This window comes from Anthonomus grandis, chromosome 16 (genome assembly GCF_022605725.1).
Source record: "Anthonomus grandis grandis chromosome 16, icAntGran1.3, whole genome shotgun sequence".
NCBI lineage: Eukaryota > Metazoa > Arthropoda > Insecta > Coleoptera > Curculionidae > Anthonomus > Anthonomus grandis.
Window position 1 is genome coordinate 20992870 of NC_065561.1, and position 27756 is coordinate 21020625.

The 27756-nt window shown below is 34.1% G+C and overlaps 3 protein-coding genes across 6 annotated transcripts; 1 reads left to right on the forward strand and 2 right to left on the reverse strand.

The window, feature by feature from the left end:
• Window positions 1-78: 78 nt before the first annotated feature.
• Window positions 79-4990, reverse strand: LOC126745555 (uncharacterized). 2 transcript variants are annotated; one of them, XM_050453435.1, is made up of 2 exons: window positions 2565-4990; window positions 79-1513 (listed from the first exon to the last, which is right to left on the reverse strand). In XM_050453435.1, the coding sequence occupies exon 2, from the start codon at window positions 1511-1513 to the stop codon at window positions 191-193; it is 1323 nt and encodes a 440-aa protein (XP_050309392.1). In that variant the 5' UTR covers window positions 2565-4990; the 3' UTR covers window positions 79-190. The 2 variants fall into 2 exon arrangements, with proteins under 2 accessions (XP_050309392.1, XP_050309393.1); XM_050453436.1 differs by lacking the exon at window positions 2565-4990 and adding an exon at window positions 2313-2473.
• Window positions 4991-6599: 1609 nt separating this feature from the next.
• On the reverse strand, window positions 6600-22581 carry LOC126745554 (uncharacterized). Of its 2 annotated transcripts, none has more exons than XM_050453434.1 (8): window positions 22338-22581; window positions 21989-22279; window positions 12572-12835; window positions 12336-12512; window positions 7366-7641; window positions 7095-7307; window positions 6857-7037; window positions 6600-6803 (listed from the first exon to the last, which is right to left on the reverse strand). In XM_050453434.1, the coding sequence occupies exons 2-8, from the start codon at window positions 22268-22270 to the stop codon at window positions 6643-6645; spliced, it is 1554 nt and encodes a 517-aa protein (XP_050309391.1). In that variant the 5' UTR covers window positions 22271-22279; window positions 22338-22581; the 3' UTR covers window positions 6600-6642. The 2 variants fall into 2 exon arrangements, with proteins under 2 accessions (XP_050309391.1, XP_050309390.1); XM_050453433.1 differs by having other exon boundaries at window positions 22334-22580.
• Window positions 16972-27540, forward strand: LOC126745559 (endocuticle structural glycoprotein SgAbd-2-like). 2 transcript variants are annotated; one of them, XM_050453440.1, is made up of 5 exons: window positions 16974-17177; window positions 26610-26761; window positions 26812-26957; window positions 27016-27131; window positions 27189-27540. In XM_050453440.1, exons 2-5 carry the CDS (start codon window positions 26753-26755, stop codon window positions 27410-27412), a joined length of 495 nt encoding a protein of 164 aa, XP_050309397.1. In that variant the 5' UTR covers window positions 16974-17177; window positions 26610-26752; the 3' UTR covers window positions 27413-27540. The 2 variants fall into 2 exon arrangements, with proteins under 2 accessions (XP_050309398.1, XP_050309397.1); XM_050453441.1 differs by lacking the exon at window positions 26610-26761 and having other exon boundaries at window positions 16972-17177.
• The last annotated feature ends 216 nt before the right edge of the window (window positions 27541-27756 follow it).

The following is a 27756-nucleotide window of genomic DNA, read 5'->3' on the forward strand; positions in this document are numbered from 1 at the left end:
TATTTTCATCGACTATAACAAAACTTTTTTGTCTATACTGCATAGCTATGTTCAATTTAAAAAAAAAAACACAATAGGTAATTTTACACACATATATTTAATAAATCACATTTTTTATTTAGTTTGTTTCCACCACTAATTTATAAATAAGAATAAATACCTATAAATCTAAATACATTTTTGTAAGCTGTCATAAGGGCAGAAACGCAACCCCTTTCACAATTGTCCCAAACATATCATAGAAAAACAATTTCGGAGGTTCTCCCAACAGGCCGCTTCGTTTATAATCTACTAATTCATCACTCATATAACTGCATACAATACTAGACCGCTCCTTACTACCAAAGTTCTTATATGAGATTCGTATGTTATACAAATTATATAATTTCATTGTAACCGGATATCTTAGCGGTATGAACATGTCGGAGTTGTATGGAAACGAACCGTTCAATATTGTAGGTTTTACGATGTTTTCATCCGAGCCTAGTTCACAAAACCTTATAATAACTTGCCCCTTATATTCCTCAGAATAATCATCGAAAGTCCCGTTCATTTCAGTGCAAAGAAACAAACCGGTCACAACTAGATCGCAATTCGCCGATAAACCCGAAATAAACTCTTCGTTATTATGTAAATCTATTCTACGAGCAATTTTGTAAACTTTTCGTACTTTGCAAATGGCTGGCAAAACTTTGGTATTATGAACTATTAAGTCTTGTTTCTCATCTAAAATAGAGTCACTGCTCAGGTACATTAAGGTTTTATGAATGCAATCGTCAACGCAGTCGCACATGATCAACGTATCGTTACAATATTCACAAGTTACATCGAATAACCATCGTTTGTTAATATGTTTTAAAAGATTTTCCTGTTTAAGAATTTGTACCAGGGTCTCTGGATTAGCGGCGAGGTCTCTGCATTCACATTCAACCAAAGCCCAATTAAGAATTTTGCATACGAGATCACTTTTTGTTATTAAAAGATCCTCGTTCAATATAGATCTTAACGTGGACGGTTTCATGTGATAATCGCCCTCCATAACACTTCCCACAGCTTGAATTATATCACGCATGTAAGCCACCTTCATATTATTCAAATTGTATAGCTCCGAGTATTCAAAACTCAAAACCAACGTGCTTAACGTAACGTTTTGCTTAACATAATTTAAACATATTTCAACTAGATCGTTAATGAAATATTTTTGAGCAACGTAAAATACTGACCAGGCATTTGAGATTGAACTAAAACTAATACTCTCCGTGTAAATGTATTCTAGCATCTGTGTGAATTCTTCGATTTTGACATCCTCCACGTGGACCTCGTCGGTAGCGAGGTCTCCGAAGAGCATTTTTTCGAAAACGGGACTGCAACAGGCCAAAACCAGTTTGTGCGCCTTGATTTCTTTATCTTCGATCCGGAATATGCAGTCGACGAATTTTTGATTGCGAAAGAACACGAGGAGACGCTCTTGTCTGGTATTGGTAGGACCGAGAAACTCTCTAAAAGGGTCCATCTGAAACAAAAAACGATATTCTGAAAACCTGTCTGATTTATGGTCTTCTTTAAGGTGAAGTAGAAAACGTCTTCAGTTTAATTTATCTTTAAATAATTATAAGGGTCAACATCCGATGATTTCTAAAGATATGACTTACATGATTGACCCTGGGTTAACGAACTCTGTAGTTTTAGTTTGAGGATGAGGGTTTTAATCATTTGCTGAAAAATCTGTTTGCAACAAGGTGTTACAAAAACTGGGTAATTATTTCGTTTTAAGTTTTACCACCTTGTAATGTAAATAGGGTAAATTTTAATTTTATTCCAGGCATTCGGACATTTCCAAATTCTTTTCAATATAAGAGCCGACACAGATATCTCTATTTCATTCATTTTCCAAGATATTAATAAGATAGCCTTATTCCAGGGATTTAGGTGTCTCCAAATTACCCCCAAATCCCTATAAGTGGAGTAAATTTTATTATTATTCCACGCATTCGGATGCTCTCGAATTCTCTATTATTTCTAAGTACCTTTAAGTAAAATCAAATTTCACTTTATTCTAGGCGTTATAATTTTCTAGTTTCTCCACTGAATTTTGTATAGGAATGTCTACTAAGCAAAGACCAATGTGTCCAGGATGTTTATAAATTACTCTCGAGTGCCTTTAAGTAAAATTAAATTTAAGTCTATTCCAGGCATTTGGGTGGTTACATATTACTCTATAAATTATTCACACAAGTGCCTTTAAGTAACATTCGCTTGTGCTTCGCGGTACATTTTCAATGGTATATAACAAAATACATATATGTACATACCTTAACCAAGAGGATATCTAGAATTCTACACTATACGCTTTACAATAAAGAGCAAATTTTTTCAGAGACCCCTTTAAAAAATAAACTTATACTATATTCTCTATTTAAACAAAAAAAAACAAAAGAGCATAAAAAACCACCTGTGTAAGCATTTCGCGGTAAAATTATATATGTAAAAACGTTATTTTTAACGACACCAATGTAAATAAAGACTGACGCATATTTTTATATAACAGAAATACTAAAACTCACCTCTTTATCACAGGCACAACACCGAACTCGCTTTCAAATCGTTATTAAACAACACTGGATGGTTTATTTCTATGATGGAGCGTCCGCGTATGATCGACTATTATTCAGTTATTCAGGTCTGTGTTGTTGTCATACATCATCATGATCAGGTTTTTATCCTTGAACTGGACTACGCCGTGCCAAAGCCAAGGTCGAATCTAACCGTTGTTTGGTCGAATTGAATATAAAATCCTTCCCGAGCCTCATCTCATCTGCTGCTTTTTACCCGATCTAATAATACGGATCTGTAACTTTTTTTTTATGCTATTTTGGCAACGGTACTTCAGATATGTCACTCCTGAAAATAATGGATTCTATAAATACTCGAATTTATATAAATAATTAAAAGTTAATTATAGATTAGATAAGAAGCACATCAAAGATATTCGGCACCAATATATATAATAATTGAATATTGATGGCAAGGTAATGAGTTGAGCCGTGACGTTTTTTATATTTATTGAACGGTTGAACGCACGACTTACCATTTATTACTAAAAATAACGTTTTTATTGAATTTTAAATGGCATTTTATTATAACATTATAGGAGGTCAATTACTAACACTTATTATGAGGTTTTCATGATTTGTTTCAGTTATACAGGGTAGTACTCTAAAAATTAGTACCCGTTTTATGCACTATCTAACCTTACACAGTTTAAGCGAATATTAATGGCGAAATAAATTTTTCATCTAATTTCAAATTTTCCAAATTTTCAAAGTGCTCTCAATCCCTTAGTTCTGCTCGTATCTTGGTATAACCTGGTATTTTCTTAAGGTACGTGATGAGAAGAAGACGTTGGTATAGTTATAGTTAGTTCAATTTCGAAAAAAAAATTTTTTGGTGCTATACCCGAAAAATTGAAAATCCCAAACTTTGGAGGTCGATATCTAGGCTTCTATGGGTCATATTGGGAAAATTCCAACGGTTTTGTCTTAGTTTCGTCCTTCTGAATCCAACGAGACCATCCTCAAGATCGTAGCTCTCATATTAGCTGAGATCTCGCATTTTTAGGGCCCATTTTTGGGCTCAAAAACGAGGTTGAAAAGTGATAATTTCCGAATATTCAAAGTGCTCTCATTCCCTTAGTTCTACTCGGATCTTGTTATAATCCGATATTTTCTTAATGTACGTGATGAGAAGAAGACGTTGGTATAGTTAGTTCGATTTCGAAAAAAAATTTTTTGGTGGAAAAATTCGATACGGGGGGGTATACCCGAAAAATGAAAAATCCCAAACTTTGGAGATGGATATCTCGGCTTCTATGGACCCCATTGGGAAAATTCCAACGGTTTTATCTTAGTTTCGTCATTCTGAATCCAACGAGACCATCCGCAAGGTCGTAGCTCTCATATTAGCCGAGATCTCGCATTTTTAGGGCCCATTTTTGGGTTCAAAAACGAGGTCAAAAAGTGACATTTTCCGAATATTCAAAGTGCTCTCATTCCCTTAGTTCTTCTCGTATCTTGGTATAACCCGGTATTTTCGTAATGTACGTGATGAGAATAAGCCGCTGGTATAGTTTGTTCGATTTCGAAAAAAAAATTTTTTGCTGAAAAAAATTGATACGGGGGGGTATAGCCGAAAAATGAAAAATACCAAACTTTGGAGGTCGATATCTCGGCTTCTATTGGTTTTATCGGGAAAATTCCAACGGTTTTGTCTTAGTTTCGTCCTTCTGAATCCAACGAGACCATCCTCAAGGTCGTAGCTCTCATATTAGCCGAGATCTCGCATTTTTAGGGCCCATTTTTGGGCTCAAAAACGAGGTCGAAAAGGGGCATTTTCCGAATATTCAAAGTGCTCTCTTTCCCTTAGTTCTACTCGAATCTTGTTATAACCCGGTATTTTCGTAATGTACGTGATGAGAATAAGCCGCTGGAGTAGTTAGTTCGATTTCGAAAAAAAAAAAATTTGGTGAAAAAATTCGATACGGGGGGGTATACCCGAAAAATGAAAAATCCCAAACTTTGGAGATCGATATCTCAGCTTCTATGGACCCCATTGGGAAAATTCCAACGGTTTTATCTTAGTTTCGTCCTTCTGAATCCAACGAGACCATCCGCAAGGTCGTAGCTCTCATATTAGCCGAGATCTCGCACTTTTAGGGCCCATTTTTGGGCTCAAAAACGAGGTCGAAAAGTGACATTTTCCGAATATTCAAAGTGCTCTCATTCCCTTAGTTTAGCTCGAATCTTGTTATAACCCGGTATTTTCGTAATGTACGTGATGAGAATAAGCCGCTGGTATAGTTAGTTCGATTTCGAAAAAAAAAAATTTTTGTGAAAAATTCGATACGGGGGGGTATAGCCGAAAAATGAAAAATCCCAAACTTTGGAGGTCAATATCTCGTCTTCTATGGACCCTATCGGGAATATTCCAACGGTTTTATCTTAGTTTCGTCCTTCTGAATCCAACGAGACCATCCGCAAGTTCGTACCTCTTATATTAGCCGAGATCTCGCACTTTTAGGGCCCATTTTTGGGCTCAAAAACGAGGTCGAAAAGTGACATTTTCCGAATATTCAAAGTGCTCTCATTTCTTTAGTTCTACTCGAATCTTGTTATAACCCGGTATTTTCGTAATGTACGTGATGAGAATAAGCCGCTGGTATAGTTAGTTTAATTTCGAAAAAAAAAATTTTTGGTGAAAAAATTCGATACGGGGAGGTATACCCGAAAAATGAAAAATCCCAAACTTTGGAGGTCGATATCTCGGCTCCTATGGGTCCTATCTGGAAAATGTTAACGGTTCTATCTTAGTTTCGTCCTTCTGAATCCAACGAGACCATCCGCAAGTTCGTACCTCTTATATTAGCCGAGATCTCCCACTTTTAGGGCCCATTTTTGGGCTCAAAAGCGAGGTCGAAAAGTGACATTTTCCGAATTTTCAAAGTGCTCTCATTCCCTTAGTTCTACTCGAATCTTGTTATAACCCGGTATTTTCGTAATGTACGTGATAAGAATAAGCCGCTGGTATGCTTAGTTCGATTTCGAAAAAAAAAATTTTTGGTGAAAAAATTCGATACGGGGGGGTATACCCGAAAAATGAAAAATCCCAAACTTTGGAGGTCGATATCTCGGCTTCTATGGACACTATTGGGAAAATTCCAACGGTTTTATCTTAGTTTTGTCCTTCTGAATCCAACGAGACCATCCTTAAGATCGTAGCTCTCATATTAGCTGAGATCTCGCATTTTTTTGACCCATTTTTGGGCTCAAAAACGACGTCGAAAAGTGACATTTTCCGAATATTCAAAGTGCTCTCATTCCCTTAGTTCTACTCGAATCTTGTTATAACTTGGTCTTTTCGTAATGTACGTGATGAGAAGAAGACGTTGGTATAGTTGGTTCGAATTCGAAAAAATTTTTATTTTTGTGAAAAATGAAAAATCCTTGGAGGTCGATATCTCGGCTTCTATAGGTCCTACCGGGAAAATTCCAACGGTTTTACCGTAGTTTCGTCCCTCTGAATTCAACGAGACCACCATGGGTGATGAGAACGAGACGCTGCTATAGTTAGTTTGAATTCAAAAAAATGTTCACTACTCTATCAGTTCCTGGTCAGAAACAAGAGAAAAAACATAATTATATTAACTTGATCAGACCCTGTAGTACTGTACGATTCAACAGTAGCTTCAAGGGTTAAACGAAACTATTAATTAGTACCTACAGCTACCTTATTCTTAACTAACTGGATTCTGTCTTGGAAACGCTAAAAAAGGATACTTAGAAACAGTAAATCTATTTAACATCGTCCACGTTTGATTAATTATAATGTTGTAGGTAATTCCGAAGTATTAAGGTTATTTAATAAATTACAAGATTGCTGACACATTTATATTTTTCCTTTATTAATGCGTTTCTCTTCTTGATAGAAACTAATGCGAGCCCTGGTAGTAGTATTTAAGTATTTTTCCAATACTTTTCTCGATACCCTGGTGAATGCGTCAGGTGCATATCGTGAAAATATTATTGAGTTTAGCTAAGACAGACTCCAAAGACAATCATTTATTCCAAATGAACCAATCATTTACATTTACGCAAATATGAGTTTGCTTTCGTCATTTAATATCTCAATATTCCTCACTACTCGATCCACGATGAACTGTCCGTCTTCTTGATTTTGAATGAATGCTTTATCCGCAAACAGGCATATATTGAATTTATCGTCCAGCGTTAGTATTGTTACAGTTAAACCTAAAAAGAACACTTAATAATCCTACAGGCAGTTTCCAAATAATTTGTTATACCAGTTTGGTTTGTATTTGGTGCACTGATAATTAACGAGAGCACGTCGTGTCCGAGAAACTTAAATTTCTCGCATCCAGGTACATTGCTTATCGCAGCAGTGTATGCTGAAGTATCGAAAACAAATGGGCATATCGTCGTAGGAATTACTGCCATTAAGTAATTGGCTGTTACGTATAGGAACTGAAAGATAATATTATAGAGAAATTTAAATAGAAAATACTTAGTTTAACTGATTACATCTTTAAGCACACTATTTTTGCCTTCATCTAAATTAGTCTTAACTTTCTCTAGTCCAGTAGTGAAACCATTTGAGGGATTTACTAAAGACAAGTCGATGGTGATGAACGTAAATTCGCTCTTGAGATCTCTGGGACGGAATCCGTTTCCTGACGGTTTGAAAATTAAAAACGGAAGTATACAGGAGATTTTTTCTGGTGAAGAAACGTTTTTCTAAAGAAAAAACGACTCACGGTTTAAAAATATATAAAGACATTGACATGCTGCTTACCATATTAAAATAATCGGTCATGGCGGCAGAAACGCAATAAAATATCACGTCCGAAAACTTCGTGTTCGGAATTCTGTTTTTGATATTCTTAACAGTTTGCACGTGACAACTCTCCACCTCGGTTTGCCAAGCAATCAACTTATCGCCGCATAAAGGACGCCCTTTCTGGTGTATAATATTGTCGTCACATTCTTTTAGAAATGACGCATTTAGGAATGCTACAGTTCCTGTTATTAGAAGCTGGATCAAGGCTAGTGCTTCGCTCGTAAGGCTTATCTGGAAAAACACACCTATTCAAATATATAGTGACCGCTTAAAGTTCCGCATAATTCGATAAAAAATTAGAGACATGATTTTTTGAGAAAACGCTCGAACCCGTCGATTTTTATTTTAAGTTGCGCATTATTTCACATAAATTTTTGTATACAGGATGGAACAAAAAAAAAGATATGACGTAATCGAATGCTATATTTTTTATTGCATTTATAAAATATAGGCTAAATTCCAAGCAAGTTTCGTATAACACACCTTATCTCAAAACTCAACTGTTTCAGAAATATTTACATTTAAATAACAAGAAAACAAATAAGTACGTGTATTTAACAAGGAAAACCATAATAGAGGATGCTCAGGAGACGATGAGGAGTTTGGCCAATGGCCGAAATTTGAGGAAAATAAACAAAAGTAATTTCCATAGATCCATCCAGATCGAGGTGACGCTTTGAGGAGGCTTTTCTGAGCAACTGATACTGATCAGCAAACTAATAGATCTGGACGAAAGTTAAATACATATAAATGCTTTGAAAATATGGTCAAAATAGCGAAGTGCTTGGGAATTTCCTTTTTTTTTTTTTGATAGTTATGTAGCTATACTTATCAATTATCTTCAAACAACGAAAACTTTTAAGAGGCTTATTAGGAGCCTTTAAATGGAAAAAAATACGATTGTTTAAAGCAATGTCACAAGGGTGTTTAATTGTGGTTTGAACTGCTTGACCATCTCCCCTTACTCACCAGATCTAGCCCTAAGCGACGTCATTTAAACGTAAACATTTTGCAAAAAAAATATGCCCAGATGGAAGGATTGCCGAAAGAAGTGTGTTCACTTATCAGGCGATTACTTATGTAGAGAACTTCTAGTCAGAAACTTAGACTATTTTCTTATAACATGGGAGAAAAGAAATGTACTCTGTTCCGAGTGGATGGCTCTGTTTGTCAAAACTGAAATCATTAGGGAGTAAGATAGTGTGTGTCCACAGCTACAATTTGCCTCGGAATTGCTAGGATTTATGTTGAATAATTTAAGGCATTTGATTGTGCGTTATCGCTCAAGTTAAAAAGCATGGGCGTTAGAAGCTTACCTCAGAAAACTGCTATAAGTTATCGAGGAAATTATGAGCATTCGACTGATTTGTTTACAGTAATTAGATGTTATATAGGCTTTTACGTACTCATAAGCTTTTTCCAGGCACTTGAAGGTAATTTGAGGGTCTATTCCAGGAGTCTAAGTAACTTTGACTGCCTGGAAGTATCTTTGAAATAGTCATAAACTTACTCGAGGTACTTGATTGTCATCTGAGGTAAAAGAATTCCTGTGGGGTCCAAAATAGCTCCCTGAGGAGAACGGAATGCCTGGAAGAAGAAATATATTCTTTAGAATTCTGTAAGGACTTTTCAGGAAGAGTAGATCTGTTTGTCCAATATATATCTACAAGTAAATGTCTGGAAGAATATATTTACTCTTCCAGGCACTCCGATCTGTTGGGATCTTCCTGAGGGAAACACAGAACAGTAAGAGAAGAGCAAACATATAAAAGGATTCCTGTAGGTGAATGAGTCTGAGTAACTTTGATTGCCTGTAAGAATCATGAACTTATTCCAGGCACTTGAAGGTAATTTGAGGGTCTATTTCAGGAATCTGAGTCACTTTGACTGCCTGGAAGTATCTTTAAAATACTCATAAGCTTATCCGAGGTACTTGAAAGTCATCTGAGGTAAAAGAATTCCTGTGGGGTCCAAAATAGCTCCCTGAGGAGAACAGAATGCCTGGAAGAAGAAATATATTCTTTAGAATTCTGTAAGGATTTTTCAGGAAGAGTAGATCTGTTTGTCCAATATATATCTACAAGCACTGAATGTCTGGAAGAATATATTTACTCTTCCAGGCACTCCGATCTGTTGGGATCTTCCTGAGGAAAACACAGAACAGTAAGAGAAGAGCAAACATATAAAGGGATTTCTGTAGGTGAATGAGTCTGAGTAACTTTGATTGCCTGTAAGAATCATGAACTTATTCCAGGCACTTGAAGGTAATTTGAGGGTCTATTTTAGGAATCTGAGTCACTTTGACTGCCCGGAAGTATCTTTAAAATACTCATAAGCTTATCCGAGGTACTTGAAAGTCATCTGAGGTAAAAGGATTCCTGTGGGGTCCAGAAGAGGCTTCTGAGGAAAACAGAATGCTTGGAAGAAGAGATATATTCCTTAGAATTCTGTAAGGACTTCTCAGGAAGAGTAGATCTGTTTTTCCAATATATATCTAAAAGCACTGAATGCCTGGAAGAATATATTTACTTTTCTAGGCATTCATATCTGTTGGGATCTTCCTGAGGGAAACACAGAACAGTAAGAGAAAACATATTAAGGGATTCCTGTGGGTGAATAAGTCTGAGTAACTTTGATTGCCTGTAAGAATCTTCTAATAACTCATACATTTATTCCAGGGACTTGAAGGTAATCTGAGGGTCTATTCCCTAAATCTAAGTGAGTTTGACTGCCTATAAGTGTCTTCTAATTAATGATAAACTTATTCCAAGTAATTAAAGGTAGTCAGAAGGTATGCTCTAGGAATCTGAATCACTTTGATTGCCTGGAAGTGTTTTCTAATTGTTCTTCAACCTCTATTATGCACTTAAAGGTCATCTGTGGGGCTATTTCAGAAAGTTCAACTATGTTGACTGTCTCTAAGAGTTTTCGAAGTACTCAAAAACTTACTTAATTTTAGCTTATGTTGAATTTAAGTAATAAAAAACTACTTCACACGATCAATCTAAATTCATCTCCCAACATAGGAGTGTTGTAACAGAAAGAATTAAAAACCTTAGAGCACGGAAAAATCTATAAATTTCTATATTGATTACGATATTACTGTTATTATGCTTAACGAGGACGATCTACAATATATAGGCCTGAGGATGATCTCATAGAGATTGAAACGTTGACAGAATACATAATTGATCGTCTGAAATATGTTTTTTTTTTAAGTTTATATCCAACAAAAGCAAACTTACAAACTGAGGTCACGAGAAATAATTCATCTCATAAACTTATTTTAGGCACTTGAACATAATTTGAGTGCCTGTAAAAGTACTCATAAAATTCTTCCAGGCACTTGCAGGTAATCTGAGTCACTTTGACTGCCTGGAAGTATCCTTTAAAAACTCATAAACTTATTCGAGGTACTTGAAAGTCATCTGAGGTAAAAGGATTCCAGTCCAGAAGAGCTCCCTGAGAAGAACAGAATGCCTGGAAGAAGAGATATACTCCTTAGAGTTCTGTAAGGACTTTTCAGGAAGAATAGATCTGTTTGTCCAATATATATCTACAAGCACTGAATGTCTGGAAGAATATATTTACTCTTCCAGGCACTCCTATCTGTTGGGATCTTCCTGAGGGAAACACAGAACAGTAAGAGAAAACATATTAAGGGATTCCTGTGGGTGAGTGAGTCTGAGTTACTTTGGTTGCCTGTAAGAGTCTTTTAAGAAACTCATAAACTTATTCCAGGCACTTGAAAGGGTCTATTGCAGGCATCTGAGTCACTTTGACTGCCTGGAAGTACCTTTTAAATACTCATAAACTTATTCGAGGTACTTGAAAGTCATCTGAGGCAAAAGGAGAACCCAGAGACCCCGTGGGATCCAGAGGAGCTTCTTGAGAAGAACAAAATGCCTAGAAGAGTAGATCTGTTTTTCCAATATATATTTACAAGCAGTGAATGCCTGGAAAAATATATTTACTCTTACAGGCACTCCGATCTGTTGGGATCTTCCTGAGGGAAACACAGAATAGTAAGAGAAGAGCAAACATATAAAAGGATTCCTGTAGGTGAATGAGTCTAAGAAACTCTGATAGCCTGTAGGATTCTTTAAAGAACTCATAAAATTCTTCCAGGCACTTAAAGGTAATCTGAGTCACTTTGACTACCTGGAAGTATCTTTGAAATACTCATAAACTTATTCGAGGTACTTGAAAGTCATCTGAGGTAAAAAGAGAACCCAGAGACCCCGTGGGGTCCAGAAAAGATCCCTGAGGAGAACAGAATGCCTGGAAGAAGAGATATATTCCTTAAAACCATTTAAGGACTTTTCGGGAAGAGCATAATGCCTGGAAGAGTAGATCTGTTTTTTCAATATGTATCTACATGTATCACTCCACTCTTTACAATAAAACATTTGTCAAATGTTTACTGTGACAAAATCAACAATTTCTTCCACCGATTTGACGTCTTTGAAAAATAAGAAGAGAAGAGACGTTTGGTTTAACTGCCTGTAAGAAATCAATAATTTCTTCCAGGCACTTGACGTCTTTGAAAAAGAAGAAGAAATGAATAAAGGTTTGGCCCAACTGCTTATAAGAAGTCAACAATTCCTTTTATTCATTTGACGTATTTGAAAAAGGGAGATACATAGGGAAACACAGAACAGTAAGAGAAGACCAACCATATAAAGGGATTCCTGTGGGTGAATGAGTCTGAGTAACTTTGATTGCCTGTAAGAGTCTTTTAAGAACTCATAAACTTATTCCAGGCACTTGAAAGGTCCAGGTATCTGAGTCATTCTGACTGCCTAGAAGTGTCTTCTCATTATTCTTAAGCCTTTTCCCCGGGTACTTAAGTGATAAGACTGACTGGTCAGGCAATGCTGAAACTTGCAACTAAGAGGGACTTAAATTTGATCAGGAATACTCACTATACTTTCAATGACAGTTTTCGTATTTTTTTCCCTTTTTTCTCCTAAAGTCAACTGGTCGGAATAGAGCGCTTGCTCCTCGTCTGCCCAACATTTCGCAATCAAGGTTATACATCTCGCGCCATCTGCTACGGAGTGGTGCATCCGGAACATCATTGGGTACACATAACCTGGCACCTAAACATATAAAGAGAACCTACTTGAATATGAATTTAGGATTCTCTCAGTATTCTTACACTTGGATGAAAATCTTCCAAAGGTTCGGTAGACACGAACACATCAAATAAGGCGGTGTTATTTCTGGGTAGTGGTGCTGAATATAGTTGTGCCACAGATTTTTTTAAATATTCCTCATTAAACTTTCCATCATTGTCTTCTGGCAAAGGAAATGGTTTAGCAATCTCTTCTACTTCCATAGTCTCTTTTTGCAGATAGGCTTGTCCAAGGAAGCAGTGCAAGGTGGACGTCAGTTTTAGGTACTCATCTGCGTTACCTAAGATCTAAAATAATAAATATACTTTTTATTTGTGAATAATAATGTCTCTTGTATTTGCAATTGGAACAATTAAAAATATATAAGTAGCGAGGGTAACAAATATCAAAACAACCTTTATAAAGTTGCAATTTGTAAAATATGTCAAAAAGTGACTTTTTCAGGATTTTCAAAGTGCTCTCATTCCTTTAGTTCTGCTCGGATCCTGTTATAACCCGGTATTTTTGTAATCTAGGTGACCTAAATAAGACGCTGGTATACTTAGTTTAATTTCGAAAAAAAAAATTTTTCGTGAAAAAATTTGATACGGGGGGGTATACCCGAAAAATGAAAAAACCCAAACTTTGGAGGTCGATATCTCGGCTTCTATAGATCCTATCGGGAAAATTCCAACGCTTTTATCTTAGTTTCGTCCTTCTGAATCCAACGAGACCCTCCATAAGATCGTAGCTCTTCTATTAGCTGAGATCTTGCATTTTTGAAGCCCATTTTTGGCCTCAAAAACGGCGTCAAAAAGTGACTTTTTCAGGATTTTCAAAGTGCTCTCATTCCTTTAGTTCTGCTCGGATCCTGTTATAACCCGGTATTTTTGTAATCTAGGTGACCTAAATAAGGCGCTGCTATACTTAATTTAATTTCGAAAAAAAAATTTTTCGTGAAAAAATTTGATACGGGGGGGTATACCCGAAAAATGAAAAAACCCAAATTTTGGAGGTCGATATCTCGGCTTCTATAGATCCTATCGGGAAAATTCCAACGGTTTTATCTTAGTTTCATCCTTCTGAATCCAACGAGACCATCCGCAAGGTCGTAGCTCTTCTATTAGCTGAGATCTTGCATTTTTGAAGCCCATTTTTGGCCTCAAAAACGGCGTCAAAAAGTGACTTTTTCAGGATTTTCAAAGTGCTCTCATTCCTTTAGTTCTGCTCGGATCCTGTTATAACCCGGTATTTTTGTAATCTAGGTGACCTAAATAAGACGCTGGTATACTTAGTTTAATTTCGAAAAAAAAAATTTTTCGTGAAAAAATTTGATACGGGGGGGTTTACCCGAAAAATGAAAAAACCCAAACTTTGGAGGTCGATATCTCGGCTTCTATTGGACCTATCGGGAAAATTCCAACGGTTTTATCTTAGTTTCATCCTTCTGAATCCAACGAGACCATCCGCAAGGTCGTAGCTCTTCTATTAGCTGAGATCTTGCATTTTTAAAGCCCATTTTTGGCCTCAAAAACGGCGTCAAAAAGTGACTTTTTCAGGATTTTCAAAGTGCTCTCATTCCTTTAGTTTTGCTCCGATCCTGTTATAACCCGGTATTTTTGTAATCTAGGTGACCTAAATAAGACGCTGGTATACTAAGTTTAATTTCGAAAAAAAAAATTTTTCATGAAAAAATTTGATACGGGGGGGTATACCCGAAAAATGAAAAAACCCAAATTTTGGAGGTCGATATCTCGGCTTCTATAGTCCTATCGGGAAAATTCCAACGGTTTTATCTTAGTTTCATCCTTCTGAATCCAACGAGACCATCCGCAAGGTCGTAGCTCTTCTATTAGCTGAGATCTTGCATTTTTGAAGCCCATTTTTGGCCTCAAAAACGGCGTCAAAAAGTGACTTTTTCAGGATTTTCAAAGTGCTCTCATTCCTTTAGTTTTGCTCCGATCCTGTTATAACCCGGTATTTTTGTAATCTAGGTGACCTAAATAAGACGCTGGTATACTAAGTTTAATTTCGAAAAAAAAAATTTTTCATGAAAAAATTTGATACGGGGGGGTATACCCGAAAAATGAAAAAACCCAAATTTTGGAGGTCGATATCTCGGCTTCTATAGATCCTATCGGGAAAATTCCAACGGTTTTATCTTAGTTTCATCCTTCTGAATCCAACGAGACCATCCGCAAGGTCGTAGCTCTTCTATTAGCTGAGATCTTGCATTTTTGAAGCCCATTTTTGGCCTCAAAAACGGCGTAAAAAAGTGACTTTTTCAGGATTTTCAAAGTGCTCTCATTCCTTTAGTTCTGCTCGGATCCTGTTATAACCCGGTATTTTTGTAATCTAGGTGACCTAAATAAGACGCTGGTATACTTAGTTTAATTTCGAAAAAAAAAATTTTTTCGTGAAAAAATTTGATACGGGGGGGTATACCCGAAAAATGAAAAAACCCAAACTTTGGAGGTCGATATTTCGGCTTCTATAGATCCTATCGGGAAAATTCCAACGGTTTTATCTTAGTTTCATCCTTCTGAATCCAACGAGACCATCCGCAAGGTCGTAGCTCTTCTATTAGCTGAGATCTTGCATTTTTGAAGCCCATTTTTGGCCTCAAAAACGGCGTCAAAAAATGACTTTTTCAGGATTTTCAAAGTGCTCTCATTCCTTTAGTTCTGCTCGGATCCTGTTATAACCCGGTATTTTTGTAATCTAGGTGACCTAAATAAGACGCTGGTATACTTAGTTTAATTTCGAAAAAAAAATTTTTTGTGAAAAAATTTGATACGGGGGGGTATACCCGAAAAATGAAAAAACCCAAACTTTGGAGGTCGATATCTCGGCTTCTAAAGGACCTATCGGGAAAATTCCAACGGTTTTATCTTAGTTTTGTCCTTCTGAATCCAACGAGACCATCCGCATGGTCGTAGCTCTTCTATTAGCTGAGATCTTGCATTTTTGAAGCCCATTTTTGGCCTCAAAAACGGCGTCAAAAAGTGACTTTTTCAGGATTTTCAAAGTGCTCTCATTCCTTTAGTTCTGCTCGGATCCTGTTATAACCCGGTATTTTTGTAATCTAGGTGACCTAAATAAGACGCTGGTATACTTAGTGTAATTTCGAAAAAAAATTTTTTTCGTGAAAAAATTTGATACGGGGGGGTATACCCGAAAAATGAAAAAACCCAAACTTTGAAGGTCGATATTTCGGCTTCTATTGGAGCTATCGGGAAAATTCCAACGGTTTTATCTTAGTTTCATCCTTCTGAATCTAACGAGACCATTTGCAAGGTCGTAGCTCTTGTATTAGCTGAGATCTTGCATTTTTGAAGCCCATTTTTGGCCTCAAAAACGGCGTCAAAAAGTGACTTTTTCAGGATTTTCAAAGTGCTCTCATTCCTTTAGTTCTGCTCGGATCCTGTTATAACCCGGTATTTTTGTAATCTAGGTGACCTAAATAAGACGCTGGTATACGTAGTTTAATTTCGAAAAAAAAATTTTTTCGTGAAAAAATTTGATGCGGGGGGGTATACCCGAAAAATGAAAAAAACCAAATTTTGGAGGTCGATATCTCGGCTTTTATTGGAGCTATCGGGAAAATTCCAACGATTTTATCTTAGTTTTGTCGTTCTGAATCCAACGAGATCCAACATCCGCATGGTCGTAGCTCGACTATTAGCTGAGATCTCGATCTTAAACTCGGCCATATTTTTACAGAATTTGTTATTTGTAAAACAGGAAACCGGAACTATTTATTTAAATATATACACGCAATACATGTAACTTGTTACCAGTAAATATTAGAAAAATAAAAAAAAATTAAATTTTCTTGACAAAATTTAAATCTTATATAATCCACCAGCTACAAAATTTTTGAAATTCTGTTTTGAAAAAAAAAATTGATGTATATGTATAGAATAGGTGTAGGTTTAGTTTTAGTTCATAATGATGCAATTAGAAATTTATTAAAATTGGTATTATTTAAATGCACTCTAATAAGTTATAATAGATTTATGTAAATTTATATGGGCACATACAGGTGCTTTACAAAAAATATATATTTATGGGTATATGTTACTATGATTGTAATGCTATTTATTGCTAATAAATTTATTATTATTTATAATTAATTTTTTAACCTCTTGCTTATAGTAGCTTTTAGGGAATATTCTAACCTCATTTTCAGTCAAATTTCCATTAGCTTTCTCTATTCTTTTTTTTACTCTTTTCTATTATTTTTTTTAATAAATACTTCTATAAATACTCTTAAATATTAAATAAAATAATTATTTATTGTTCTATTAATAAAGTTTGTTTTGAGGTCAAGAGATTTGTATGTACTACATAAAAATGAGACGTCTTATTAATCATAAATATTATTGTTTGTAGAGACTATTTAATTGCAACATTGTAGTCTATTTTGCAGATAATTTGAAGTATTAATCTTAAAGACCCTAGGCACGTTTAAAATGCACAGATAAATCAAACAAGTTTTAATTAATTTTATCAGTGATTAGACATACATGGAAAAAAACATTGTTGATAAGGATTCGTCTTGAAAAAGTCTAGGCGTTTTTTTTCAAGTCTTATATTTTGGATTACTTCGAATTTAGCCTAAGTGACTGTTTTTCACACAAGACTTACGTAAGTAAAGAATGCTTAAATTAATTAAATATTTACAACAAAAAAATCAACTTCAAACAATTAGGAAAAATACATAAAATTTTATCTTAATATAGTAATTATCTTATATTTATTTTAATATAGAAAACATACCTAAGGCAAATAATTGTATGAATTCGTTGACTTTTACGAACTTTACGGTTTATATTTTGGAAAACCTGAACTGGGAATACTCTTATGGACCTTATGGAATACTATTATGGACCCTACTATTCAACAAAATTCGAATACAAATGCTAAAAAAATTTTTATTTTTTTAAGTATTTTTAAAACTAGTTGAGGCTTATCAATAAGAGCTTTACTCTAACGTGTGGCCTTTCAGGATGAACATTTTAAGGTATTAACGATTTTTGTACCTCAGAAAAATTTGAAAATAAACGTATTTTTGTAAATCAGCAAATTGAGAAAAAACTTTTACAATTCTACATACATTTTTTACTATATAACTTCACAGCCACCAAGGTATTTGAAAAAATCTCCCAGTCCAGTGCCTGATGATGTATTTTAAATACGAAACATTGTTATATACCAAGATACTAAAAAAATCACTCGGCTAAAGTCATGTTGGTATCTCTGTTTTTTTTACAATATTTAATTTTTTTTTGAAATATTTTATAAATTATTAGAGAATTTTAAATAAGAACTTCGGTCAAAGGTGTGGCCTTTAAGGGTGAACATTTTAAGGTATTAACGATTTTTGTAAATCAGCAACAATGATTTAGATCCGGACTGTGTTCACTGGTCAATTCGCAATATTTTTTCTAACATAGTTCTAAAATAATGATATGCTTCTACGTAATTCTATTGAGTATGACAGAAAAACATTCTTTCCAGAAGAACCACTCGGTAACAGATGAAAAGTTGTATATCGCCCTCTCAGTCTGATGTATTGCAATGGTGCAATGGTGCAATATGCAAATGGTGGTAATAAAATGATGTTTTCTTCACGTAATCCCATTAAGTATGACTGAAAAACACACTTTCTACTAGTAAACCATGAAAAATTACGAATTTTGTTTACGAATATACTTGACTTGTTTGTCTACTTTGATTTTTTTCCATAAAGGCTATGTAGACAACCTAGAATTTAGTAATTTTCTCTTTTGTAAATATCTCCGTTTTTCTAGATTTTATAGAGCAAAGGCTCTTTAAGATAGAGAAAAATAAATTTCACTTTGTATAGCCTATAAAGATTCTGGGCTTTCAGATATTTCAACCAAGTTGACATATACTTAAAAAATCTTATTTTTAGCACTATATAAAACAAAAAAAATTATACAGAATCCTATGGAGTCCAAGCTATGAGAGTTTTATTCTACAATAAATACGTGTTTATATTTGTCATCTATGCACCCTCTTCTTGCTTTGTAAATAACCTTGACTCACTTTATGACTTCTTAGAGTATCGCTCTATATAGACTTAAATATGGCTGAATATGCTAATGACCTTCATCCACTAAATTGACCAGGCTCATTGATATTCTTAATTCACATAGCTTCAATTAATTCAACACTACAAGATACAGCAATCGCTTATTAAATTTTGTATTTTTTAAAGGCATTTTAAATTTTCTATATAGCAACTGAAAATGGTTTACAAAATACAAACTGAAGCAACCCATCAAATATTATTATTGTTAAATATAGATTTTAAATTGTTGGTTTCAACCATACATGGTCAAGGTATATTATTTATTAAACTGTAGAATAAACGTATATTATATACGATTCTGTTTGCAAAAGGGAGAAAATTTCGGCACTTAAAAAAATTGACGCGGGACTTACAGACTTAGTTTTTAGACTCAATCTAATAATGCTGTTTTTATACTAAATATTTATATATAAAATTTTATCACATTTAAATAAACAGTGTTATTAAATTAAATATTGAATATATATTTCCTGCAAAAACATTGTTTTTCATTAACATAACTCTTACCCCCCCACCCACCCCAAACATTTGCCCAGGAAGAAATTCTTTTAAAAAATCACCGTTTTTCGTTCATAATATCCAATGTATATATAATTATATCAAATTTAAATAAACAAATTGTGTAATTAGATTAGATATGACGAGACCAACTGTTATTCATGCGTATTATTTTGGAAAACAGTGATTTTTGAAAACAATTTCTTACTGGTAAGTTGTGTGGGGTGGGTGGGGGGGTAAGGGTAGGTTTAATGAAAAACAGTTTTTTTGCAGAAAATAATTGCCTGAGACAAAAATGCTTTTTGAAAAAATTATAGGTGATAAAAAATCTATAGTTTTTATTTCTATACTTTTCTCACATAACTTTAAGGTTGTCGAGAAAACGTGAAAAACCCCTATTTATCGCAAATAAGTGAAAATTCACTTTTTTAAGATAAGTCATTAAGTTTTAAGAAATTTCAGTTTTTTTGGTTTTAGACAAGTTTCCATTATCTAGGTTGAAAAATACAGCTCTTAAATTAAACCTATTGGTATACTTATCAACTGTATATGGTCAAGGTGTATTTATTAAACTGTAGAACAACAAAGGAATCAACACATGCATTAAAACTGAAATATCCTCCATGGTACACTACTAAAAGTAAAAAGAATAATCACAATTCGATCTCAAATTAAAAGAGAATTTTGATCATATTTAAGCATTAAACGATCAGGTTCTACTGAAATAAACACTGATGGTACTAAACAAATTATTAATGCTTTCTTAGACTTCTTTAAAAAATCATTTAATCCTAGTAACTTATTCGCAACTACTTCCTCTAATAATACTGAGACCTATTCCATCATTTTTTTTAGAAGGCGAGGTCTTTCGTACATTTAAATCAACGAAAAATTTAGGAGTTTCTCAAGGGTACCCTAAGTTCCTCTGTTTTAGGTATCTGGTAGAAGGCTCGACTTAAGGTATCTCTCTACCTTCTTTGGACTATTTTAAGCAAAAAAAATAAGTCATGACAAAATGTGTACCTACAATTGATCTGTTCCAGGCAGTTGCTGCCAGAAGATGTTTTTCTTGCAACTGCCTGGAAGAAAATACCATTATAAATATTCCAGGCAGTTGAGGATAATGTCAATTTTCAACTACCTGGAAGACAAAATTAATTGTTCTATTTCAGACAGCTGCTGAGAAAAAACATAATTTCAGTGGAAGCAAATATTCTTTTTCCTAATCTATTCTCTTCAAAGTATTCTTTCTACTCCAGTCTTAAAATATTGCAAAATCACAGATGTTTAAAGCGGACAATATACCTCATCATTAACTTACGTTCTTCTCAGCATAATTCCTAAACTTCTCCAATAAATTAACTTTTGTAGCGGTTCTGACGTAGCTGCACCCAAACATGACCAAAGGATTTGCGGGTATTCTTTTTGCATACACCTTGTCTGCAGCGCATAATAAACCCCCATATTTTTCTTTTAACGTAACTTTTAAGTATAAGTCCACTAGTTGCCGAAATATGAATAAGAACAGTGCAATTACAGCAAGTAGCGGTAGAACTAGTGAAAAAAAATGTACACGGGATTTACATACTTAGTTTTTAAACTCGATTACTACAACTGAAATATTTCATAAAATTCTTTTGAAAAATCACTGTTTTTCGTCCATATATATTATCCAGTTTAATAACGCTGTTTTTATACTAAATATTTATATATAAAAGTTTATCACATTTGAATAAACAGTGTTATTAAATTAAATATTGAATGTATGCAAAAACATTGTTTTTCATCAACACAACCCTTACCCCCCCACCCACCCCAAACATTTGCCCAGGAAGAATTTTTTTTGAAAAATCACCCTTTTTCGTCCATAAGATCCAATCTACCACTGTTTTTGTATTAAATATTTATTAATATATATAATCATATCAAATTTAAATAAACAAACTATGTTATTAGATTAGATATTAACAACGAAACCAGCTGTTATTCATTCGTATTATTTTGGAAAACAACGATTTTTCAAAACAATTTCTTACTGGTAAGTTGTGTGGGGTGGGTGGGGGGGTAAGGGTAGTTTTAATGAAAAACAGTTTTTTTGCAGAAAATAATTGCCTGAGACAAAAATGCTTCTTGAGAAAATTATAGGTTATTAAAAAATCTATAGTTTTTATATCTATACTTTCCTCACATAACCTTAAGGTTTTCGAGTAAAATGTGAAAAAACACCTATTTTATTGCTCGAAAGCGAGGCCTATCGCTATGAAAATTGTAGTAGTTGTGCCATTTTTTATCACAAATAAGTGAACATTTAGTTGTTTTGGTTCTAAAATTTTCATTATGTAGGTTCAAAACTACAGTTATCAAGTTAAACCTATATAAAAAATTCAAGAGTTCCTCAAGGGTCCTCTCTTATTTGACATTTTTATTAATGATACCCTAAGTTCCTCTGTTTTAGGTATCTGGTAGAAGGCTCGACTTAAGGTATCTCTCTACCTTCTTTGGACTATTTTAAGCAAAAAAAATAAGTCATGACAAAATGTGTACCTACAATTGATCTGTTCCAGGCAGTTGCTGCCAGAAGATGTTTTTCTTGCAACTGCCTGGAAGAAAATACTATTTTAAGTATTCCAGGCAGTTGAGGATAATGTCAATTTTCAACTACCTGGAAGACAAAATTAATTGTTTTATTCCAGACAGCTGCTGAGAAAAAACATAATTTCAGTGGAAGCAAATATTCTTTTTCCTAATCTATTCTCTTCAAAGTATTCTTTCTACTCCAGTCTTAAAATATTGCAAAATCACAGATGTTTAAAGCGGACAATATACCTCATCATTAACTTACGTTCTTTTCAGCATAATTCCTAAACTTCTCCAATAAATTGACTTTTGTATCGGTTCTGACGTAGCTGCACCCAAACATGACCAAAGGATTTGCGGGTATTCTTTTTGCATACACCTTGTCTGCAGCGCATAATAAACCGCCATATTTTTCTTTTAACGTAACTTTTAAGTATAAGTCCACTAGTTGCCTAAATATGAATAAGAACAGCGCAATTACAGCGAGTACCGGTAGAAGTAGTGCGACCACAAGGTAGAGGATGACGTTCGGTACTTGGAGGGTCATGTTTTAAATCTAAAATAGTGAAAGTATATTGCAAATATAAAACAAACCGAAGGATTAACTCACCTACTTATTATTAATAATCTAATCTAGGAAAACCACTTGACGGTCCAGAATTCACTGTATTAACTATTGACCTGATGAGTATTAAGTTATCACAATTTAACTGAGTATAAAAATTAAAAAAAACATCCTTAAATATTCGCTTAATCAACATCGGAGATAAGACCTTGTATATTATAGTGAATTAATTTTTAAGGACGTCATCGGGCTCCGCTACTACTACTACTTTTGCTAGATCGACATTAATAAATGTACTGAAAAAAAATATCATAATTTAAAAAAAAGCTCGTTAATGTAATTATGACGGGCGTATTTATTATGGTGTGGTTTTGTAAGGATTCATAAATTAAAATAGATACAGTGTACACGTTTTTTTTTTGATCAATAATCTCGATTTGAGATTGTATAATGTCTATAGTTGCCAAAAGCGAACAATGGCGTCGACATGGAGAGTGCTTTTTTAGGTTTTCGGTACGCTGTTGCCCTTTTACCCATTGTCGATGCGATTAGATTTTTTATCTCAAGATTAAAAAAAAACTCTCGTTGTTTTCAAGGTTTTTTTAATTTTCGTTATCTTATTAGGATATCGTTCTTTTTAATTTCCAAGTAATTCCTAGCCATACACAAGTAAGGAGTAAAGGTTTTTAAAATTATGAGCAGGCATGTACCACATGTTCAAGACATTAGAAAATTGACGCCAGAGGGACTTCTAGTTATTAAATAATTTGGGCAAATTATAGAAGTATATGTTTGGGTACCATCAAAGTATCTCTTTGTCTAAATCGCATTTTTCATAAATATTACAAGACATTTTATAATTTTAAAACCTGTATAATATAAACGAAGTTTGTTCCGATGATTCATATTTAGCCACTTCCAAGTTATGGTATAATTTTAGTGTAATAAAGCAAAACTTAATGCTACCTACTTATAACACAGAGGTAGATGGTTCGAATCGTCATCTTTTTTCATATATTCTTAATTTATTTTTTTGCCTTTAATCCTAACCTCATAAATATAATAACCAGTGATATGTAGTTGTTGTTGATCGGTTTTTCTTTTTATTAGTGAATACACAAGATATGCAGTAAATTAGTAAGTTTTCCTAAGGCGTATTATTTCTGTTCCTTCCTCACAGAAAATCTGATGAAGCCCATTACAGATGAAACGCGTGTAATCCTCTGACCTTATATACAATTTATTTGAGACCTATGACTTGTGATTACTATTAAATAAATATGAATTTTGCACATTTTGAATACATGAAAAAAGTTAACAGTATAAAGCAAAGAGCCAATTATGATACCCTATACACCATTAGTAATTAAATTGTATTGAGAATGTTGATTATTAAACACTACTTCCTGTATTCTGAAATCGAAATCCTATGCTAATAATGATCTCTAGGATACACCTGGACTAAAATATCAAATTTATTAATTCACTTGACAGAAACAATGGATGTCCATAATTTTTTGTGCTAAAACAAAAACTCAAGGGAACTTAGGCGCATCCAGAAAATTAGAGAAGCCTGGATGAAGTATAAAGAACTGGAAGACTTGCAGCGAAAACGTGATGGTTTTAACCTGCACAAAAAAATAAAGGAAATATCTGGACATCTCCAAGGAAATAAGGATCTTTTCCTAAAGCCACTAAACCAAAGGTAAAATTCCAATAGAATGGCTAGACACAAATGTTGGGCTTCAGAATATTCGGGAAATAATGCTGCAGACTCGTTATGGGTTTTTTTGTACATTAATGACGTCCATCATTAATAATAGATTATTTCTCAATTTGCCAACGATATCGCAATGCTAGGTTAAAGATCTTTAAAGGGAGCTATATGTTACTTCAGTTGAATTCCATGGAATAACGAGAGTTTTGCAGTTTTAGACAATTTTTGACTATTTTTTTTCTAGATTTCTTCGCGTATGATATTCCTTTATTATACTATAAGAAATATACGTGTATGAAAAATATATCGTATCCTATATAGTGGTATCGAGGTCATTTTATCACATACTTGAGGTGTAGTGATCGGGTGTAAAGACTAACGATGTAAATCACTTGTCAATTTTTTTAATTGCCGTAATTTTCTCCCTTGTTTAAGCAGAATCGTATATGACATACGTATATTCAACAGCTTAATAATAAATATACCTTGACCATGTACGGTTGATAAATATACCAATAGTTTTATCTTATCTTAAAAAAACTGAATGTCCAGTTATTTGCGATAGAAAATAGGACAACTACTGTAATTTTCATAGCGATAAAATAGGGTTTTTTCACGTTTTACTTGAAAACTTTAAGGTTATGTAAGAAAAGTATAGATACAAAAACTATAGATTTTTTTATCACCTAAAGTTTTCTTAAAAAGCATTTTTTCTCAGGCAATTATTTTCTGAAAAAAAATCGTTTTCCAGTAACCCTACCCTTACCCCCCCACCCACCCCGCATTTTTTACCAGTAAGAAATTGTTTTAAAAAATCATTGTTTTTCAAAATAATACGCATGAATAACAGTTAGTTTCGTCATTAATATCCAATCTAATAATACAGTTTGCTTATTTAAATTTGTATTAATTAAATATATATTAATAAAAAAAGTGTGCTATTAGAATGGATATTATGGACGAAAAACGGTGATTTTTCAAAAGAATTTCTTACAGGGAAAAGTTTGGGGTGGGTGGGGGGTGTAAGGGTTGTGTTGATAAAAAACGATATTTTTGCAATTAATACGTTAATGATATACGTATATTCTACAGTTTAATAAATATACCTTGACTATATACGGTTGATAAATATACCAAAACCAAAATTTACTAAAAAGTCGTTGAATAATAATATATTTAACAATAGAGGACCAGACAACATCTATTCAGAAGTTGTATTGTTATTGGATGAAGAAAACTTGGATCTCTTCCTAAACTTACTAAACCAAATAAATAACTTACTGGTAACATTTCAATAGAATGTCAATCATTCCCAAAAAACCGAATTCTCGTCAATGGAATGACTTTAAATTGATTAGTCTGATAAACATCCATAGTATCGTCTACAATCATTTTTGATAAGAAATCTGTCCAGACAGTTGAGACCCTAATTGTAGTAAAAAACTGTAATTTCTTATGGAAAAATTGACTCAAAAAGAAATTAAACATGATCCCAACTGACCGTAACTAAATTTGCTTTAAATATAAGCTGAAGGCGATGGCAGAATGCTAATGACAAGAGAATAAAGAAAAAGCATTTTCAAGGTAAAGAACAATTAAAACTACCAACATGAGTATAGTCTTGATACAAATCTACACAATAATAAAAATATACACGTCAGGCCAACTCATGTCCTCAGTGCGAAAATTGCAAGAAACCGATAGCGTTTCTCATGACGCATCTCCACTAATAAAAGTCCGATTCAGATTGAACGTAGACAATGCAAGTATGCATGAAATGTCAACAATGCTAAAAATATAGACGCCCGGTCAATTCAAGTCTTGGGTGTGGAAATTCATGTATGCAATAAGTCTTCGTCCCAAGTTCCCGATAAAATGCACTCAACTTCCTGAAAAATGATGAATTATTATAGGGTCGTCTGCCTGGAAATGCCCTGGAACTCGTGCGAATTCAGTCATCTGTATAGACGGGTTTTCCAGAACGCTGCTTATTTTCTGGAAGTATTTTTTCATCCAGAAATTATTCTTTGTTTGTTCGACTTCCTGGAACAGTGAGAAGATTTTTATTTTTCGTCATTTTTAAAACAAATCTTTGGTTACTTCCAGGCAGTTGAGGCACTTTCTATACTTGTATATTAATAAATCAATAACTACGAGTGGGTTCTTTTATTAATTGAGACATGTTAAAACAGGAGTAAATCGGCTTTAAACTTGATTTAATCATGTTAACGTTAAAACGTATAATATTGAATATTTATATTTGATGGTACATGCTTGAGATAATTTGCACATGATAATGGCTTCTTTGCAAACGATAGTACTATAAAAAATGAAATCACCGAATACATTCAAATTGTCAGAAGCTCATCAAAGAAGCTAACAAAAAAATTACTTATCTACTATAGTAACAAACTGAAAAATCAATCATTGGCCACTTCAAAGTCTTCTGACTCCTAAAAACAATTATTATTGCTCACGAATCATCCCTGATTTAGGTTTGTCGCCAATTAATAAACCCACCAATTGTCAATTACATATAGTACACCATACAGACACTGGTAAAATTAACCTCGAACGGTGGATCTTCTTTTGTAATATCTTTAGGGAAGGGTGTGTCGATACGCTAAGACGTAATAATTAGTGGGACCTCTTATAAATATGCGGAATCTCCGTTTTAATGGGCACTTACTTGTTCAACTCCAATCGTAGTGCCTTTGTGTGAAAGGATATTTCTTCTGCTGGAAAATATGTTTCTGGTAAGTAACAAACGATTGAAAATTTTTATCTATCTAACATTTTATTACAGATAATGCTCGCTTGTCTATTAGCAACTACAGTAGCGGCCCCCCAAACCTACAGGCAACAGCAACAAGGCTACAAAAGTAACCAGCCAGCTGTTCCAATAGTTTCAGAGTCAAACGAGATTAATCCCGATGGGTCTTTTAGTTATAGGCAAGTCTAGTTAAGTGCGAACCCATCATAGTATCATATAACGCGTAAATTATTGCAGCTACGTCTCTGGTGATGGTACCCAAGCCCAGGCACAAGGATACATCAAGAAAGTGGGACCGAAAAACACCGAAGCAGAAGTTATTTCTGGCTCGTACTCTTATACCGCTCCAGATGGTGATTTTTGTTAATTTAGATGATGAAATTGTGCTTTACTATAGTGTTTCTTTCAAGGTACTCCCATAACCGTTAACTGGATCGCTGACGAAAATGGTTTTAGGGCTGAAGGTGCCCACATTCCCACGTTACCACCAGTGGAACCAAGAAGACCCTCGGTGTCCAGAAGACCAATTGGCCAAAGGCAATTGGAGAATCAGTACTCGGATGATCAATACGCTCAAGACGATGTTGGTGATGATGCAGAAACGTTCCAGAGCAAAAGGAGATACAGATATTAAAGACTTAGTTGTATTAACCAATTTTTCAAGGTCCTAACTTAAGGTTGTGTTAACGAGATAAATTAATGTCCTCCGTAGACTGTATATTTATTCAAAAAATAAAAATATAAAGTCAGAGTCACAGACAACGGAGTTTATTATGTTGATTACCAGTGTTTCGCCTTATATCAGGACATTCTCAGACCTGGTCAGAGTTTGTTGTTGTGGGGATATGCCGCTTCTAAGGTGACCATTTCAGGTTATTAAAAATTAAATGTGGATCAAAGTTAAAACGTTATTGACGCAATAGCTTCTCCAATCTTCATCATAATACCCTTATTGTAACACTTCAACATTATCCGGTA

Coding starts and splice junctions, on each gene's coding strand:
- LOC126745555 (XM_050453435.1), bottom strand. CDS start 1,513: ATGGACCCTTTTAGAGAGTTTCTCGGTCCTACCAATACCAGACAAGAG.
- LOC126745559 (XM_050453440.1), top strand. Junction 26,958..27,015: donor GATGGGTCTTTTAGTTATAG/GCAAGTCTAGTT, acceptor AAATTATTGCAG/CTACGTCTCTGGTGATGGTA. Junction 27,132..27,188: donor CTCTTATACCGCTCCAGATG/GTGATTTTTGTT, acceptor GTTTCTTTCAAG/GTACTCCCATAACCGTTAAC.
- LOC126745554 (XM_050453434.1), bottom strand. CDS start 22,270: ATGACCCTCCAAGTACCGAACGTCATCCTCTACCTTGTGGTCGCACTA. Junction 12,836..21,988: donor GGAATTATGCTGAAAAGAAC/GTAAGTTAATGA, acceptor TTATTATTTTAG/ATCTTAGGTAACGCAGATGA. Junction 6,804..6,856: donor ACCAAATACAAACCAAACTG/GTATAACAAATT, acceptor TGTTCTTTTTAG/GTTTAACTGTAACAATACTA.